Source organism: Strongylocentrotus purpuratus, unplaced genomic scaffold (assembly GCF_000002235.5).
Source record: "Strongylocentrotus purpuratus isolate Spur 01 unplaced genomic scaffold, Spur_5.0 spur5_scaffold_16, whole genome shotgun sequence".
In the NCBI taxonomy this organism is placed as follows: domain Eukaryota; kingdom Metazoa; phylum Echinodermata; class Echinoidea; order Camarodonta; family Strongylocentrotidae; genus Strongylocentrotus; species Strongylocentrotus purpuratus.
In genome coordinates this window covers 23,483,740-23,501,704 of record NW_022145601.1, presented here as the reverse complement: position 1 = coordinate 23,501,704, position 17,965 = coordinate 23,483,740, and the positions used below count along the sequence as shown (strand labels likewise).

The 17,965-nt window shown below is 36.4% G+C and overlaps 1 protein-coding gene across 1 annotated transcript in view; it reads right to left on the bottom strand.

Moving 5' to 3' along the window:
- Positions 1-17,965, bottom strand: part of LOC580879 (serine/threonine-protein kinase mTOR) — a 43,975-nt gene that overhangs the window by 23,358 nt on the left and 2,652 nt on the right. Inside the window, exons 4-22 of the mRNA XM_030987484.1 lie at positions 16,627-16,725; positions 15,186-15,320; positions 14,567-14,629; positions 13,893-14,072; positions 13,046-13,158; positions 12,485-12,530; positions 11,430-11,563; positions 10,867-10,995; positions 10,006-10,169; positions 9,330-9,532; positions 8,526-8,619; positions 7,249-7,454; positions 6,490-6,612; positions 5,396-5,479; positions 4,757-4,849; positions 3,420-3,554; positions 2,740-2,869; positions 1,449-1,702; positions 94-180 (exon numbers count right to left, since the gene is read on the bottom strand). Coding sequence (XP_030843344.1) covers positions 94-180; positions 1,449-1,702; positions 2,740-2,869; positions 3,420-3,554; positions 4,757-4,849; positions 5,396-5,479; positions 6,490-6,612; positions 7,249-7,454; positions 8,526-8,619; positions 9,330-9,532; positions 10,006-10,169; positions 10,867-10,995; positions 11,430-11,563; positions 12,485-12,530; positions 13,046-13,158; positions 13,893-14,072; positions 14,567-14,629; positions 15,186-15,320; positions 16,627-16,725 — 2,472 coding nt within the window. The remainder of the gene's footprint in view (positions 1-93; positions 181-1,448; positions 1,703-2,739; positions 2,870-3,419; positions 3,555-4,756; positions 4,850-5,395; positions 5,480-6,489; positions 6,613-7,248; positions 7,455-8,525; positions 8,620-9,329; positions 9,533-10,005; positions 10,170-10,866; positions 10,996-11,429; positions 11,564-12,484; positions 12,531-13,045; positions 13,159-13,892; positions 14,073-14,566; positions 14,630-15,185; positions 15,321-16,626; positions 16,726-17,965) is intronic.

The window sequence follows — 17,965 nt, the reverse complement described above, 5'->3', positions numbered from 1 at the left end:
TAGGCATTGTTTGCTATATAGAGGGCGCAAGTAGCTATGAGTAGTGCAGTGGGGCTTTAACGTTAAGACCCTGCAACCAGCACCAGTACTCACCCTAATAAGGTCAAAGATGTCATCTAAGAAGTTTCTGATGTGCTGCTTCACAATGGAGATCATGATGCCCAGCTGCTGGAACAGGAACTGTGAATACAAAAGGAGCAGCATAATTGATCAATAGGTAATCTAACATTGAAGAGCTACAATGTAAACTATCAAATATTAAAGCACATATTTGTTTGTTTCAATTGAATGAAAACTGAGCAAAGGAATAATAACAGTAGGTACATATATCTAAACCCCTCAAAACAAGTTTGGAAACTCAAGTTAGATTGATTATGGATCTCTTCTCATGGTATAATAATCACCTTGATTGTCATCATCAAAACGTTGAAACTCAAGTTGGTTCGATTATAGCTCTGTCATCATGGCAAAATCATTGCTTTGATTATTATTTTTAGAAAGTGTGGTTATTCCACTTTAAAATGACAGCATATTTGCTGTAATTTTGGATCCATGGAGTGAGCAGTACATCAGAATAAGGGTAGGGTCATCGACTTTATGAGGCAACATGCTTAGGTTAACCACTATTGAAAAGGCCCGGGTAATAGGGAAATTTGAACGCACAGTCCAACAAGAACGGTGCATTTCGCAACTTTCACTTTTGCCCTTACCCCTTATTTTGATCTACTGAATATTCCATGACTGGAAAAAAAAAAAAAACGAGGTATCATTTTCAAAAGGAATGAATATACTTTTTAATGATACTAAACAAAGCGATCATTATTCAATGACAAGAGAGATATAATCGATCAGACTTGAGTTTCCAAACTTTTTTTGAAGGGTTTATATTCAAGAGTGCTTTGTTTTCAATAGTTAATGTAATAGAGGACCAGAGGTTCAGAACACCTCTGTATCCAATACTCGTACTTGTTTAATGCAAATTTTAGATTGGTTCAATCTCAGGGCATTTTTTTGTTTAACATTAAGCTGAGAATAAAAGCTTGGCTTATTATATTATCAAGGAAACTGATATCACATGAAAGCATTTTATTTGTTCTGAAGCAAATAACAAAGATAAACACCTCTGTAGTTGCATTTGCCCTAGCTTATAATTTTCACTGCACCAATAGCAAAATGTGTTGATTGATATTTTATGGAAAGGACCATTCTGTTTCAACGAATAAATATTTCATTAGTTCTACATTGCTGCAATGATCCCTCATTATCACTATTAGGGTAAAGGTCATGTTTCCCCTAGAGTTTCATGCATGTAACGATTCAGAAAGACAAGAAAACATGTAAATCAAAAAGAAATGGTAGCTCGGTTAAAGCTGGGGTAATAATATGATTGCAGGGCCCTCAGGAAGAGGCTACCATGAGTAAACAAGACATATTATTGTTATAATCACCTCTCGTGTGTTGTTATCGCAGGTGCGTATCACGTTGATGTAAGTAGGCATGATCTGAGGAAGGAACTGGACGCACTTGACGCCCAGGCTCTTGAAGATGAACGTGATGGCCTGAACCACACCCGTGTGGTGGTTGGCCAGGGAGCCGTCCCGCATGATCCGCATCAGTGTTGCTATGGCGACGGCAGGGTAGAATTCCTCCAGAGATGCGCTGCCCATGTTGACCAGCATCTCGCTAGCAGTAGACTCACCAGCTGGAGTAAAAATGGTTAGGAGTTTTATTGGATTAGTACAGTCAAACCTGATACAGAGCTGCCAACCTTGTGCGACACACTACCAATGCAGATATGTTCATTCATCATGCTGTTTTTCCATACAAGCAGGAATTTTTTTGGTGGTTACATGTATTTTGGTATTATCAGCATTTCATTCTTTTTGAGAATATTTTTCTTTTCATGTATTTTTTTTAATTTAGTTTTCTATTGAATTGTTGATCAAATCACCATTTTAGGGCAGTTGTTTGACGGGCAGTATGTAAATAAAAATAAAAAAATTTAAAAAAAAAATTTAATTTAAGAACCGTATTTTATGAAGGAAAAACGTAATACCGTAATTTGGAGGAAAAAACGAGTACTTCCGGCAAAAACGGAATGGTTGGCAGCTCTGCTGATATAGCGACCACCTGTACAGAAAGACCACCTGTCTATAAAAGACTACATTTTTTTAATTTCCCTAATAAGTGGTTTTTCATTGAAATATGGACTAAAGGAACCTGCACTCAAAGACCACCTGCCTAGATTGCTTTTCTTGTCTCCCTCGAGTGGTCTTTCTATACTACTTTCTAAGAAGACTGGATATATAACCTAACATCAAATTAAGCCTGTGTCACATAATCAACTAAGTGGTTGGTGACTGTAACATGTAGAATCTCTTAGTGCTCAGTATATTTCTTTTAACCCATTGCCTACTGGAAATGGTCGGCTCCTGTATTAAAGCCTATGGGAATGAGAGAATTCAGTATTCAATGGCTTAATAATATTGAAAATTTTAACATACTTATATAATACAAAATATCATATCCAGAAGCAAGATAAGTAGCTGAAAAGTTTAATCCTACAAAGGCTAAATTACTTCTTAGCAAATACTTTCCTACCTATTCTTAATCTCAAACTTTTCTCTCTCTCTCTCTCTCTCTCTCTAGATACCCCTTCTACGGGTGTTTGGCAGTACATATAAGAATAATCACTGGGTTTAAAGTTCAGAACACAAGATAAAAACAATATCCATGTACCTTCTTCTTTGGATTTAGCATCTGACATGCTCTGAGTGGCTCCCCCGTCTCCTGTGGTATCAATGACTCCTTGGTTGATCTTGTGTTTGTATGGATCCAGGGCTCCCAGCAAGCCTAGCACACGGATGGTCTAAACAGAGGATGATGATTCAAGGAAAATCATCATAATCATAATCTAAAAATCTGTACTGTAACTAATATGGATCCTTTTAGGTCCACTAGGCATACATGTACATTGTAGGAGTGCAAATTTTGATTACCCTTTTCCCACTGATTAATCCCTCTCATTAACATAATGAATTGAATAACACTGACCATTCTTCCTGTGTAACAATGTTAGGCAGGCTCAACACACATTTACGTTAGTTTTGAAATAAATAAGGTAGGCTCTAGGTTTGTCAGGAATACATATTGAGCAATAGAACTGACAGTGAGAGTGACTTCATCTTTACTACATGTAAGTTCTCTCTATTCTTCCACGAGATGAAGATTGTTAAGAATTACAGATAGGAAAATGAAGTAGAACATGAAGCTGCAATATCTGTTTGTTTATTCCACAATATAACCTTCTAAAACAAATTATATAAGCTAATGAGCATACTCCTAGTTTTCAACAAATGCTTTAGTTTAACTTAAAAATTAAACAAAAATACTGAAAGTGAATAATCCAATTTGCATACCTCTCTTCTTAGAGTGGGAGACTGCTCTGTCTTGAGGAAGTTGAGTAGGACATCCAGAAGATTGGGATACTTGTTGTAAGGCTCTACCACATAACCTGTGCTCTCTACCAACTGTCCTAGGGTCCATAGTGCAACCTGTAAGGATTAAGAATAATAATAGATGATTTCTTTCTATTCTATTCTATTTAATGATTAATTTTACCAGACTGCTAGTGTAACAGCCAAAAGTACTTAATGTGAACAGCATGAACTTAAAGCGTAAATGGGACTTTTGCATATGAAAAATTAATTTATCAAAGGTCATGCCCTTTTGGCCGTTCCACCAGAAAAACAAGCATTTTTATTCTTGCAGATAGATGCCAGTAAGCAGCCTGCAGGACATATACAGTCAAACCTGTCTACTGAGGCCACAAAGAGGAAAAAGAAAAAGTGGCCACTGTAGACAGGTCTACAACACACATTTCTTTCTTGAGGGAGACAAACTACATGGCCTCTATAGACAAGTGGCCTTTATAGATGGGTGGCCCTTATAGAGAGGTAGCCACTAAGACAGGTTTGACTGTTTGTGTTTAAGTCTTAAATGCATCTAGGGGACTTGGTGTTGTAAAACTCTTTACTTCTACAATCCCTCACTGACAAGATAATAATAACAATAATCACAATGTCTTCCATAGCACCGATATCCACCGGCTAGGTGCTCATGGCACTTGCTCCAAAATAAACTATATAATCAGTTAAAGCTAATCTTGAGCTCTGGTATTGGAATCATATTTAAAGAGAAAATTGCTATGATTTATTCTGAATTGTTTATCCTGCAGTAGATTGGTTGTTTGAACCATTGAAATAAAAACAAATGCACAAAAACTTACTGGGCATCATCTTCGATAAAAACCACCACTCCCATTTGCACATACTGTAGTGACCTGTTTTAAGCACATGGTGTCTGACCTACTAACCCGGATTATCTTTCTTTGATCATTACTCAACCACTATATATTTTCTACCAAAATCGTTTGGCACATGTCATTTATATGTAATAATAATAATAATAATAGTGGGTTCTTGTATAGTGCTCATGTCAGTCAGATTTGACCCTCCTGGCGCTCCCGATTATTATTACCCTGGCTTTAGCACGGCTGCCATACGGCGCTCTAGCATTTCAAGGAATAAATTCCTACCAGGTAATCTTGAACATTTAGTGTAAGTTTCGTCGGATTCTGTTAGAAGTTATTTTCTATATTTACCAAAACTCAAGTTCATCTTTAAAGTGTGTATTGCTTTTGGTTAATACAGTTAAAACAATATTAAATAAGATCAAGAAGATTTCATGGATTTACCTCTCTCTTGCGTAATAGAGCACTGTCCTGTAACATATCTAACATGATGGGACAAAGCTCGTCCATCCATTTCTTCATCTCGATACCACTCACCTAAACATCAAGGAAAATGCAAAACAAATCATCAATCAAAAATTCACACATTTTCTGTTCAGAGCCAGAAGATCATAAACTGTGTTTTAAAGTATATGAGTTAATGCCCTTCTGGTTCTAAACATTTGACATTTACATGAGAACCTCAAATAAAATAAAATTGGGGTCATTTGAATTTTACAACACAATCGGGTATTGTAAACAATATTTTCTCTTGTCCAGTCTAAAAAATACAGCTCATATAAAATCTGACTGTAAATTGAAGGAACACCCATATGTAATCTATTGTTAAATTGAAGTGAACTGACTTGAATTGAATTGTATTGACTTAACTAGAGTTGAACTGAATTGAATTGAACTAAATAGAATTAAACTGACCTGAACTGAACTGAACTGAACTGAATTGATTGAACTGAATTGATTGAATTGAAACTGAACTGAATTGAATGGATTTGAATAGGTTTACTGGTTTTAAAAAGAACATGACATGCAGCTCAAGGCTGTTTGTGAAATCTGTCATCTAAATGCACTCTAATTCAAACTCACTTGAGCTTGCTCTCCTATGGCTGCTAGCACATTGATTACAACACTAGGGTTGGGGTCTGCTTCCTTCAGCTTCGGTACAAGTGCCTGAAGAAATGAAATAAAAAATATGTTACACAAGGGAGGATTCATATGGGTACACACAGAATGATCAATATATCAGAGTGATTTTGACCCCCATTGATGAGCGTATGACTAAACAATGCAGTTTGACTTATCACTTTGACAACACCACCACCATACACAACATCATTATCTGCAGCTTGTGACAGTAACTACACAGGAGTCATGAGAATCTGTTTATCAAGGCATAAAGACATTGTACAACTTTGTATATCGATATCGTCATCGTAATCATTTTTGGGGTTCTACATGTGAGTTACACATACTGTACTAACATTATATATAAAATCATTATCATAATAAATGTCATAAAAATCAATGTTAGATATATCACTATCAACATTACCATCATCATCACCACCATTATCATCATCATCATCACCATTATCATCATTATCATCATCATCGTCATCATGCCATCCATCATCGTCGTCATCATCGTCATCATCATCATCATCATCATTAAACATCATTATCTCTACAACCATTATCATAATTAATATTAGAGACTTGATAGGGCCAGCATTCTGGCACTTTGTTCTTTTTTTTTGTCCAACACCACTGTGGTCTAATTCAGTCAAGATCTATATCAATTTCATTATTATCACCACCACAATCATCATGATTATCATCATCACAATCACAATTATCATCACCAACTTTCAACTAATAATCATCATCGTTATCATCAACAACATCATCATCTATTTCATAATCAGGTTTCTAGCTCCATCTTTACCTTGAGAATTGGTTCCATGTAAGGTCTGATGAGTCTTGGTGCATTGGAGACTAGATGAGCCAGCATTCTGGCACTCTGTTCCTTGTTTCATCCAGTTAAGATCTACATCAACATCATTATCACCACCACAACCATCATCATAATTATCACTGTCATCATCATCATCATCACCATCACCATCACCATCACCATCACCATCATCATTTCTTAACCAGCTTTATAGCTCCATCTTTACCTTTAGAATGGGTTCCATGTAAGGTCTGATGAGTCTTGGTGCATTGGAGACTAGATGAGCCAGCATTCTGGCACTCTGTTCTTTGTTTCGTCCAACACCACTGTGCTCTAGTTCAGTCAAGATCTACGTTAACAAGCAAATATCAAAATAGCATAAAGAAATATATTTGTGACAAGGCACCACAAAACCAACAAAATGGCGCATGGCGTAATTTTCAGTTTGAGCTCAATAATGGCTGATAGGTCAGCATGGTGAAATTTTAGTTTGTAGCATTTCCTAAAATTGTGTAATTTCTCCTATGTTATTTCAACTTTTGAAGCACCAAATAATCTCAAAGTTATATTTGAGAAAGCATTTTGAAGAGCTGTATTGGTCTAATCTTCAGTTTTGCTGTAATTATTTTACTTTCTTTTCAACCCTGGCTACAGGTCTCAAAAAGGATGCATTTGGTGTGGTAAGCTTCCCTATAATCTGATAATCACTTCCTTTCGTCACCTGGCACAATAACCCGTACAAAACGGCTGGTAGTGGAGGCTTGTATTTGCAGCTGTGTATGTTCAATGTAATAGAAATATCAATTAAATTCAATTCATGTTATTCCATTCGTCATATAAAAACATACATAATTGTAACATTGATATTTACAGATAGGTAAAGAACATACAAATAACATAACGAAAGATAAACATAAAATACAAATATATATACGAAATATAGCAATAATTTATTGACAAAATTATAGCAAATGATGCGCCTTACCTGTATGAGTGTCTTCCTTAGAGACGGCATGACGTACGCAGGGTTAAGGTTGCTGAGACGACCAATGGTACACATGGCCAGCTCTCTGATCTCAAAGATCTCATCATTCAGTGAGAGGAAGAGGGCGCCAAGGTTCTCGGCCTGGGCAAGGTGGCCGTCAAAGCGCTCGTCGAGAGATGCAAGGACGCAGTACCGAATGTCAGGGTCTAAGGGGTGATATGAGACAAGAGATTGTTAGTACAGTCAAACCTGTATTAGCAACCACCTCTCTATAAAGACCACCTGTCTATAGTGGCCACGTTTTATGTTTCCCTTGGGTGGTTTTTACAGACAGGTTTGATACCATCATCAGTGCACTATCATTAATACTTACATGTCTGTTTATATGACAAGTACAGGAGTTACGTTTACTGCATATTTTCAAGAATACATGGACATGCCATGTATGCATAGAGTATGTGATTCTAATAGCAAAGGGGACATTCTTAACCATAGTGTAGATATCAAAACAAATTATATTATCATCACCATCATCATATCATTATAATCACGATACAATTCATTATCATCACAATCATGAAAAACTATAACAACTACAACATAACTATTAATACAAACATTTTTCAAAGCATAACAAATGTTTTAAAAGAACATGGATGCATGCAGACTAATAAAAGCAGTTTGCAGCAAAAACGTTGATACACATACTTTTGCCATACTTGTGTATGAACGTGTGAAAGAATACCAAATTGCCTGAGAAAATACCCACTTGACAAATACATTCATCCAGGGACCTGTTTCACAAAGCCTTTTTTCAACGACATATTACAAAAATCAGTGACAAATCTGCTGATAACCAATCAGAAGTAAGGATTTCACTAGCTTAAACCAAAAACTGTCATTTGTCACTGATGACAGGTTTTGTGAAATGGAGCCCAGGAGGGTGTTTCACAAAGATCCTAAGTTGAACTTATCTTTAAGTTGGACTTAAAAATTATGAAGAGCCATTTGTAACCTTAAAATAAGATATATTCAAAAGCAAAACATCAAGTATTTTAGATTTTTTATAAATTCCACATCAAGAACATGAAATCTCCCATGATAATAGAAAATATGAATGATTTGAATCAACATCTTATGCCTTTTAAAATAACTTTTACAAAATATTGTCAAAGATGCTAACGGCTTTCCATAGTTGTTAAGTCCAACTTAGAGTTAAGTTCGACTTAGGATCTTTGTGAAGAAAAAAACCAGGACACATATCACCACTGTCTTACCTGAGTCTGTAATGGCTACAATCAAGAGTTTAGAGAGAACCTCCGCTACGACCTGGGTGTTAGTTGCACTGACTGGGTGTGGGGCACTCCGAAGCTAGGGGGTTGCAAAGGATAGATTCATTTAATTTTATTTTTTTCCAGTTTCATCAAAATATTTGATACGAAACATCACAATAGAGTAGATTATACATGTATAAAAGCAAATGACGCACACATTAAAACTACACTAATAATACTTACATTTTATAATTACAGTTTAGATAGTTACAAAAAATTGTTATAAATTCCTTCTTTATCACGTTTGTAAAATGACTTCTCTATCACATTTGCAAAATGACTACATGTATATACCAAATTGTGTACATTATCATCTATCAATGTAACTTAAACACATTACATTCCCTGCCGAAGTGTTTCACTATGAAAAATTCAATACATAGAAAATATTACGTCAAGACTGAGGATCAGGGTTAGAAAACCAAACCTGACTTGTAAAAAACAAACTTAGCTTCAGAATACAATGCACTGTACAATCACTCCATGACAAACTTACTTTGACAGCCGGTGGGAGCAGGCTGGAACAGGTTCTAGACGCCTCAATGCTAATCTCCTTGTGCTCACTGGACAAACTTAGATTCAGAATACAACGTAATGTACAATCACTCCATGAAAACTTACATTGACGGCCGGTTGGAGCAGGCTGGAACAGGTTCTAGCCGCCTAAAGTCCAGATCTCCTTGTGCTCACTGGACAAACTTAGATTCAGAATACAACGTAATGTACAATCACTCCATGAAAACTTACATTGACAGCCGGTTGGAGCAGGCTGGAACAGGTTCTAGCCGCCTCAATGCGGATCTCCTTGTGCTCACTGGACAAGAAGTGGTCGGCGCAATGACGCACAAACTGGGTGAGGGAGTGACCTTCAAAGTCAAAGTTACCCAAGGTCCTGAGGGCAAGCACTGTGCTGGTGAGGTCACCGGAGTCAATGGATGACAATGCTGTACCTGGAGAGTACATTCAAGTTAATTTACTTTATGGTATTACTTTGTTTATACTAACGGGTAGCAAATGCACTCATAGATCAATTTCAATACACTGATTTACTCATGAATATGAAGGATTTTCTCAAGTAGAATGCATTACAGTGACTCGGTAACATTGTTGAAGGTTGATAAAAAAATTGATTCATTTTTGTATAAAATGTTACTTATTATATTCCTTCTACTGTACTAACCCTCTGACATGCAAAAAATCCTGAAAAATTCTTAAACCACAAAGATATCTATGGTTTCTTTGAAGGCGTCACTGTGCAACACCCTTATAACAGTGATTAACAGTAAATTCTCACAACCATTTTTGAATTTTCCCAACCGTTTGTCCATGAAAAAAAGACATAAAACAGGCTATTAAAACAGTCCCATCATCTATGTCCTTTCTTCGAGTAGATGTATATCCACAGTATGTATTGAAGACTAACCTGTCTGGCCAGTAGGAGAGAGCAGCGCCCTCGGTGTCCCGGGATGGCGCAGGGGTTTGTGCATGAGGACCAGGGACAGCATCTTGAGGAGGCCATCTTGGATATCCTTCTTGAGCTGGGGAATCTGCTTGGCAAGGTCGTGAAGGGCTGCAGTCAAGGCCGGGCTAAAGAAAAAGGAATAATAATAATATTAAGTTTTCTAGCGATTATGATTTTATCCAAAATTTAATCCCATTCAAGTCAATTCCAAAGGACTTAAAGAGAAGGTTGAGCTCTGGGGAGAGGTGAAAAATAATTTGTGAGCGTTTTCGTTGTTATTATGCAAGTGTGGAAGAACATCAGAGAAAAAAAGCTACCTGAAAAGCATGGCTCTTCAAATGCCTCCATATTCTAAATATGACATGAAACAGCTCAAAAACGTGGGCCTCATTTTTATACCACATGTTTGTACAGTGCTTGTTACTTTACTGGGCCACATTTCACATCATTTTGATGATTCCAGAACTTTGCAGTACACACCAAAACTTATATGCTACATGATCAACCTTTTCTGATTTATTACACACCATATCTTTCACAATGCAATCACATGACCAGAACTCAACTTTATCTTTAAATCATAGCATAGTACTACATGTATATATTGTCTATTGAAAGCTTGAGGGGCACTCACTATGTATAAGAGCATATGACGCCTGTTTGGAGCCAGAAAGGTGTTATCTCATATCACTTTAAACAGAGTTAACTCCCTTCCGACTCTAAACAGACAAAGAGTTAATTACTAACAACATGTTACTTAACGATAATATATATTTTGACACATTACATTCATGCATAATTCTGAGACATCAAAACACTAACCTCAGACCAACAGCCAGCATGGGTTCCAATAGTTCCTTGACATCTCTGGCAATGACCGGTCCTACTGCTCTGGCTAACATGCTGATACAGGTGAAGACCGCTGGATCCACAATGATGCTCTTGTGTTTCCTGGGGGAGGGGGAGGAGGGGTTGAGGAAAATTGCTCATGAATATTCATATCCACAATGAAGTGACAAATTGCTAGTGGTCATGTACATTTATATTGTCAAAATTAACATCTATCATAAATCAGTAAATTTTCCTGATATTTGTCTCCCATTAAAATGTTGATACTATTAAAGTCTTGATAAATAAACGTTTCAATATCATTACTTTCATTCATCTGAGATTGTAATGAAGAAGCAATACATAATCTTAAAATTGAGAATTGAAATTCTCAATTCAGTACAATGAAAGCATCAATATAAAAATATATTATATATATTTATATATATATATATATATAACATCAAAAAAGAAACCTCCATACGTAAATCTCAGGTAAAATATCATTCTGATGTCATGATTTCCATTATACATGTATGTTTCTTATCATGACTGACCTGTGCGGGATGTCCTTATGAGGCAAGGATGAGCGGACAATCTCTAAGATCTTGCCCAAGTGCTCCGTGATGTTTCCTTTGACAGCCACTGCTAGAAGACCAACGGCTTGGAATGCATTGGAGCGTTCTCTCTCCTAGAAACGTAACATAGATAGATTTAAATATTGTGACGTGAGAACAAGGGATAGAGACAAAGATTGCTACAACAACTTTTATGAGACTGTAAAAGGGTGATAATACTGTACATGTCTGATGAACATACGAGGCAAGAAAGAGGGTACAATCTCTCAAAATCTTTCCTAGTTGGAGAAAAGAAAATTCTAACCATTTTTCTACTCATTAAATATTTGGATGTATAAAATGACAGTTATGGGCGCCATTTTAATTTACGAGTAAACAAACCATTGACCTCTAGCGGTCAGTGGTTTACGCGTAATTAAGATAGCGCCCATGCAAATATGATGTGAGCGCAGAGCACAGGCAGTGATGTCATGAATGTTTTCAGATGTGCATGTATTGTTGCGTCACTGCCTGCGCTGTGCGCTCACATCATATTTGCATAGACGCCGTCGTAATTTACGCGTAAACCACTGACCTCTAGAGGTCAGTGGTTTGTTTACTCATAAATTAAAATGGCACCCATATCTGCCCATGCGCACTGCTGCAACCGTAACTGGTGTATTGGTAAATGGATGAATGAATGAAGATAATAGTTATTATAATCATTATTTTAATGATGATGAATAATTAATCACTAAATAGATGGGTGGACAGATCACCTAAAAAAATAATGAACATGTCAAAATAATCCAATGGATTAATGAATAAAGGGTTTAATGAATAATAAATACTTAATTAAAATTGGTCATACTACCAACATGGAAATACACTGTAAAGTAAATTATACTGAATAACAGCAGACAGAAAGCAGAAATCAACAAATGAGTACATGAGCAATCAAATTCATTCATTCATTCATTCATTTATAATCATTAAATGAATGAATGAATGAATGACATATTTATATCAAAATAAATTAATGTTATTTTACTTACCCTTCTGAGAGAGATAAGCATGTATTTGACTGTATCTTCAAGGTACCTGAAATAATGAAAATGCAAACATATTTAAAGTTTTCTTAAACGAAGCAACCTGTAGGAAACGTTACAAACTCAATTAGAAGAGCTAGCTTAAATACTATGCTAAAGTAGCTGTGTGAGGATTTTTAAAAAACTATCTTTATTTTCTTTAATGCAAAGGTGAAACTTTGATTGGACAACTTTATCAAAATTCAATGCTTGGAAACATTCAAAGTAATTATCATTACCAATTACAAAACGCATAAATACAGCCCCGGCATAGCACCTGAAAACCTCTCCCTACAACTCCCCTCTACTGATACTCCTACAGTACCTCGGCTTGGACATGACTTACGAATCCAAAAAATTCTTGGGCTCAAATGCTGCCAGCCTGGGTAGGAGATTGAGTACTCTCAAGATTTGATGTCCTACTCCTTTGTCTCTTTCTATTTTTCTCTTTGCCCCTCCCTCTCATACCCCTCCCCCCTCCCTAAATCCCCCTTTTGACGCCTCTACATCAATCTCTAGGTGACTTACGAAGTAACAAACATCTTTGGCTCAAATGCAGCCAGCCTGGGTAGGAGGTTGAGGAGAATCTGCTGGATCAGAGGATTGCGACTCCCACAAAACTTCAACACTTGCTGACAAACCTGATTAGTTAAGCACATGAGAAAAAAAAATAGAATTCATAATATGGCAATACAACGTTTAGCCTATCAAGTATTTAAAAAATAGTAATATGAAGGAAGTTACAAGAATTCAGTTGTCTTTTTTTTCTTCCCTACAAGTGATATTAAAGCTTTCTTATATACAGGTATATCAGGCAAAATATTAACAAACAAAAAATAAATTCCACCACCGATACCATAAGCACTGCAATGTTTTTGTACCAATACCACAACTCCTACCACTACTTATGGTATTGAATTTTTCCTGCGTAATCTGTGGCGCATGACCGAAGAGAACCACTTTAACACCAATGCCTTACCACCACTAACATCACTACAACTGCAACTGCCACTTTTACATACAACTACCACAACTCTTACAACCCTACTACTACTCACAATGTCAAAATTTTCCTGCATGAGTTCCAGAAAGTAGCGGCTCTCTGTGCTGCGTTATCTTCTATTTTGTTCAAATGTCCACCACTTACATCACTGCCACTACAACTACAACAACTCTTACAACCCTACCACAACTCTTACAACCCTACCACTACGCACAATGTCAAAATTTTCCTGCATGAGTTCCAGACAGTAGCAGATCTCTGAAATGCGTTATCTTCTATTTTGTTCAAGTGTCCACCACTAACATCACTACTACTTCAACTGCAACTTTTACATACAACTACCACAACTCTTACAACCCTACCACTACTCACAATGTCGAAATTTTCCTGCATGAGTTCCAGACAGTAGCGACTCTCTGTGATGCGTGGTTTGGGTTGGATACCGGTGGCAACCAGAGAGAGTGGACTGGCTAGGGCTCGCTGAACGTACTGGTTGTGTCCTAGCTGGGGGCCTGTGGGTGATTTAGCTTTGTTGCTGGATGATCCGAGGTCCTAAACAGACAGAAGAGAAGATAGAGACGATGAGAGAGTGGATAAGTCTGCAATATTTTACTTTAAAGGTATTAGGTAACTTTACCTCTGATTCTATTAAAACAGAATCCTGGATTTAGCTCACGCTGCAATGATAATTAGAAACCTTTAGGTCAGAAATAAATTCCATGACTTTTACAAGCCAATCGCAAGTTTGATTATCAAGATATTTATGATTGGAATCAAAGTTTCAAAAACCGTTTTCCTAAAGGTTTTTATAACATTACAGTCTATTGGGGAAAAAGAGTATGGTAAAACTGGTCCCTCAAAGTTTGTTACTTTTTTGACGCACTTCAAGATCATTTTGAAGCGCAATTTTGTTTAGGGCTTATCTTGTAATACTTTTATCACATTGCAACCCACCTTATTCATATCTACAAATGAAGATAAGTACAAAATTAAGAGCATTTTTTTCTTCTCCATTTGTGGATGAAGAACACTGCTTGATAACTTACCCTAAAGCTATGCTCATGCTGTGTCTGCTGTTGCGATACCTCCTCCATTTCCTGACGAAGACGCTGTCAAAGAAAAAAATAAAATGAATTAATTAATAACTGACAAGAAAATCAACAGTCATCATCTCAGAAACACTACGTAAATATTTGTCAAATTGCTTTCTTCAATTTAAAGGAAATTATAGTGGTACCTTTACAATAGCAGGGGGTGCTTCACAAAGACTAAGTTCGACTTTAAGTTGGATTTAACTATGGCAGGCCATTCATGCCATAAGTTGCTTTCACCATTGGTCTCTCAAGGGACGTTAGTTCATTTTTTTTTACTTCAAAAAATGAATTATCGAAAAATATAAATTCTGTAGATTTGTGACCATGATTTGTACGCCCCTTGAGAAACCAATACCAGTAAATTGTGAGAAAAAACAGTGGCATGAACAGCCTGCCATAGTTAATTCCAACTTAAAGTCAATCTTATTCTTTGTGAAACACTCCCCAGGTTCATTTTTATGCGAATCTCTACGCCTTCAATCTGCAATTCCTCATTATGGGAGAGTTTATAAAAATCAAAATTTCACAATAGTGTAAAAAAATGTATCCCATAATGCCATAGGAGACTTACCTCGCCTTCTCTGCTACTAGTTCTGATGAGTTCATTGATGATGAGTAATGCTCCATGGGCTCTGTCATCTCGGTTCAAACCCTTCTCTCCTTTCCCCGTCTCTTCAAAGCCCTTCTCGGCTTCCTCATAGGTTTGCTAGATTAAATGTTTAAAAACAATGATAGATCATTCTTTCATTCATTTCTTATAAATTTTGGAATTTGTCACATCATTTCATTTTCTCAAACCCTTCTCTCCTTTTCCCGTCTCTTCAAAACCCTTCTCGGCTTCCTCATAGGTTTGCTAGATTAATTTTTTTTAAACAACAATAGATCAGTCTTTCATTCATTTCTTATACATTTTGGAATTTGTCACATCATTTCATTTTCTCAAACCCTTCTCTCCTTTTCCCGTCTCTTCAAAACCCTTCTCGGCTTCCTCATAGGTTTGCTAGATTAATTTTTTTTAAACAACAATAGATCAGTCTTTCATTCATTTCTTATACATTTTGGAATTTGTCACATTATTTCATTTTCTCAACCCCTTCTTTCCTTTCCCCGTCTCTTCAAAACCATTCTCGGTTTCCTCATAGGTTTGCTAGATTAAATTTTTAAAAGCAACAATAGATCATTCTTTCATTCATTTCTTATACATTTAGAAATTTGACACATCATTTCATTTTCTCAGCTTTCTATAAGCAACACATATCGCTGATAGCATAGGTATGTTTTTTTTTTCCTCATGTAAGGGAGTAGGACGTCAGTTTCCATGTGCAGAAGGTCATAATTCGCCGACACCGGACTTGGTGGAAAAAACATTAAAGGGGGTAAAAGTCTGCACACAGCAAACCTGTAGGCCAATAAAGAAATTCCCCTCGTATCTCGGAGAGTCTTTGGGTGAGGACAATGTTAGATAAGGACTTTACCATGTAGGGAAAACACAGAGCATTATAAAGCCTGTTGGTCAAGCTGAACAGAACAGTGTCAAATTTTGCATGAGAGCCCACTTGTATGTGCCTTTAATACTCAAGACTTTTCATGCTTCAAAAATTTATAAAAATTATTTAGACCTGATAATAATTCCCAATGACATCTTCCTAGACTTAAGGAAGAAAGAGATCATCTTCCTAATCCAACCAGGTATGAGGAAAAACAGAGACAAGATTAAAACTTAGAGATATAAATATATTTATGTATTATGTTGCCTACAAGAATGAGTGGAGGAACATGAAGTTCTAGCAAAGTTTAGAGAAATTGAATTTGGTGGATAACTACAAAAATCAAAATTTACTGAACTACTTTTCATAACAGATTGCTAAGTCAGGACTCCAGTACGTGCAGAAACAAAGGGTATTTGAAGCAACATAGATGTGCATGAATCAATACATGAATACTTAGGGGTAAGGGACTGTGGCTTTCTTGTGATGACATACGCCAATTGTAACATATGGGACTACACTCACCTTATACCACTGGGGTTTCTGCATTTCTTTGGTCTCACGTTGAGCCGTTAACTCAAGACAGGCTCTCAATGCTGAGACTGCTGCTTCCCGGATTGCTTGCTACAATGAAATAAAAGCTCATTACAATTAGCACATCGACTCCTGAATTCATTCATTCACATAAGCTTCATACAGTAGCCACCCACCTCCCATAGGCAAAGGGTTAAATTGACGACACAAAATACACTGTGAAACCACAATTTTATGTAAATTTTCCTGCCACAACTAATTGAAACCCAAAAAGGAAAAGCGATAATTAATAATGAGAGAGTTAATGGGTCTGGGGCCGGTTTCATAAAACTTGTTATCTAAAACAACTGCTAAATTTCCATGACAAATTTCATCTCAGCAAATCAGATGCCATTATTTCAGTAGCTTATAACAGTAGCTTGTAACTTGTAATTGATATCAATTTTTATCAAAGAGGGCCCTTATCTTGTTTCTAATACTGATCTGATCTTAGCATTGTTTGCATCTATATAATTATACAGGTAGAGCAAACAAGTATTAGTTTGAATCTTGAGTCAAAAATCAAACCAACTCATTACAGCCACACGCGACTCTGTGTTTATTCAATTTCAATTTCAATTTCAAATTTATTCATGTTTCCAACAAAACATTACAAATCAATTATAAGCATTTAAAGCAAATTTAAGAAATACATGTTGGAAACAGAGGGGTCCACTAAAAAGCAATGCTTGTACAATTGTGAACACCTCAAATGAAACTTAGGAATAATGAGTAATTAAATTAACTAATCTGTAACTACAAAAAGAACTACAAAATAGGGGGGGAAAGGGAGGATGCTAACAGAGACTAGAACGGGACAAGACAGTACTTTACATTAATATCACACATAAATTGAAACAGAGGAGAGCTAAGCTTTCAACCTAAAACCCTGACATTACATATTTCTTTTAAATGGACTAAATATGCGAAAGCTAGATCGTCCCGAGGCCAAATACATGCATTACATGCTTCAAATGCACACCTACTGTACCAGCCTTTCAAAACAAAAGTTAAGAATCTCTCAAGGCAAAAATGTGAAAACTATCTATTTTGGATACTTTTTATACAGAAGTTTAAAACAAAGAGGGGAATCAGTTTAATCGGTTTTTTCATATGAATACAAATTTGAAAGAATGCTCCTCACCAACATTTTTTCTAAACTGACCAGGGGAGCGTTTCACAAAGAATAAGATCGACTTTAAGTTAGACTTAACTATGGCAGGTCATTTATGTCACTGGTTGCTCTCACCATTGGTCTCTCAGTTGTGGTCTGCAGACAATATTTTTCCTT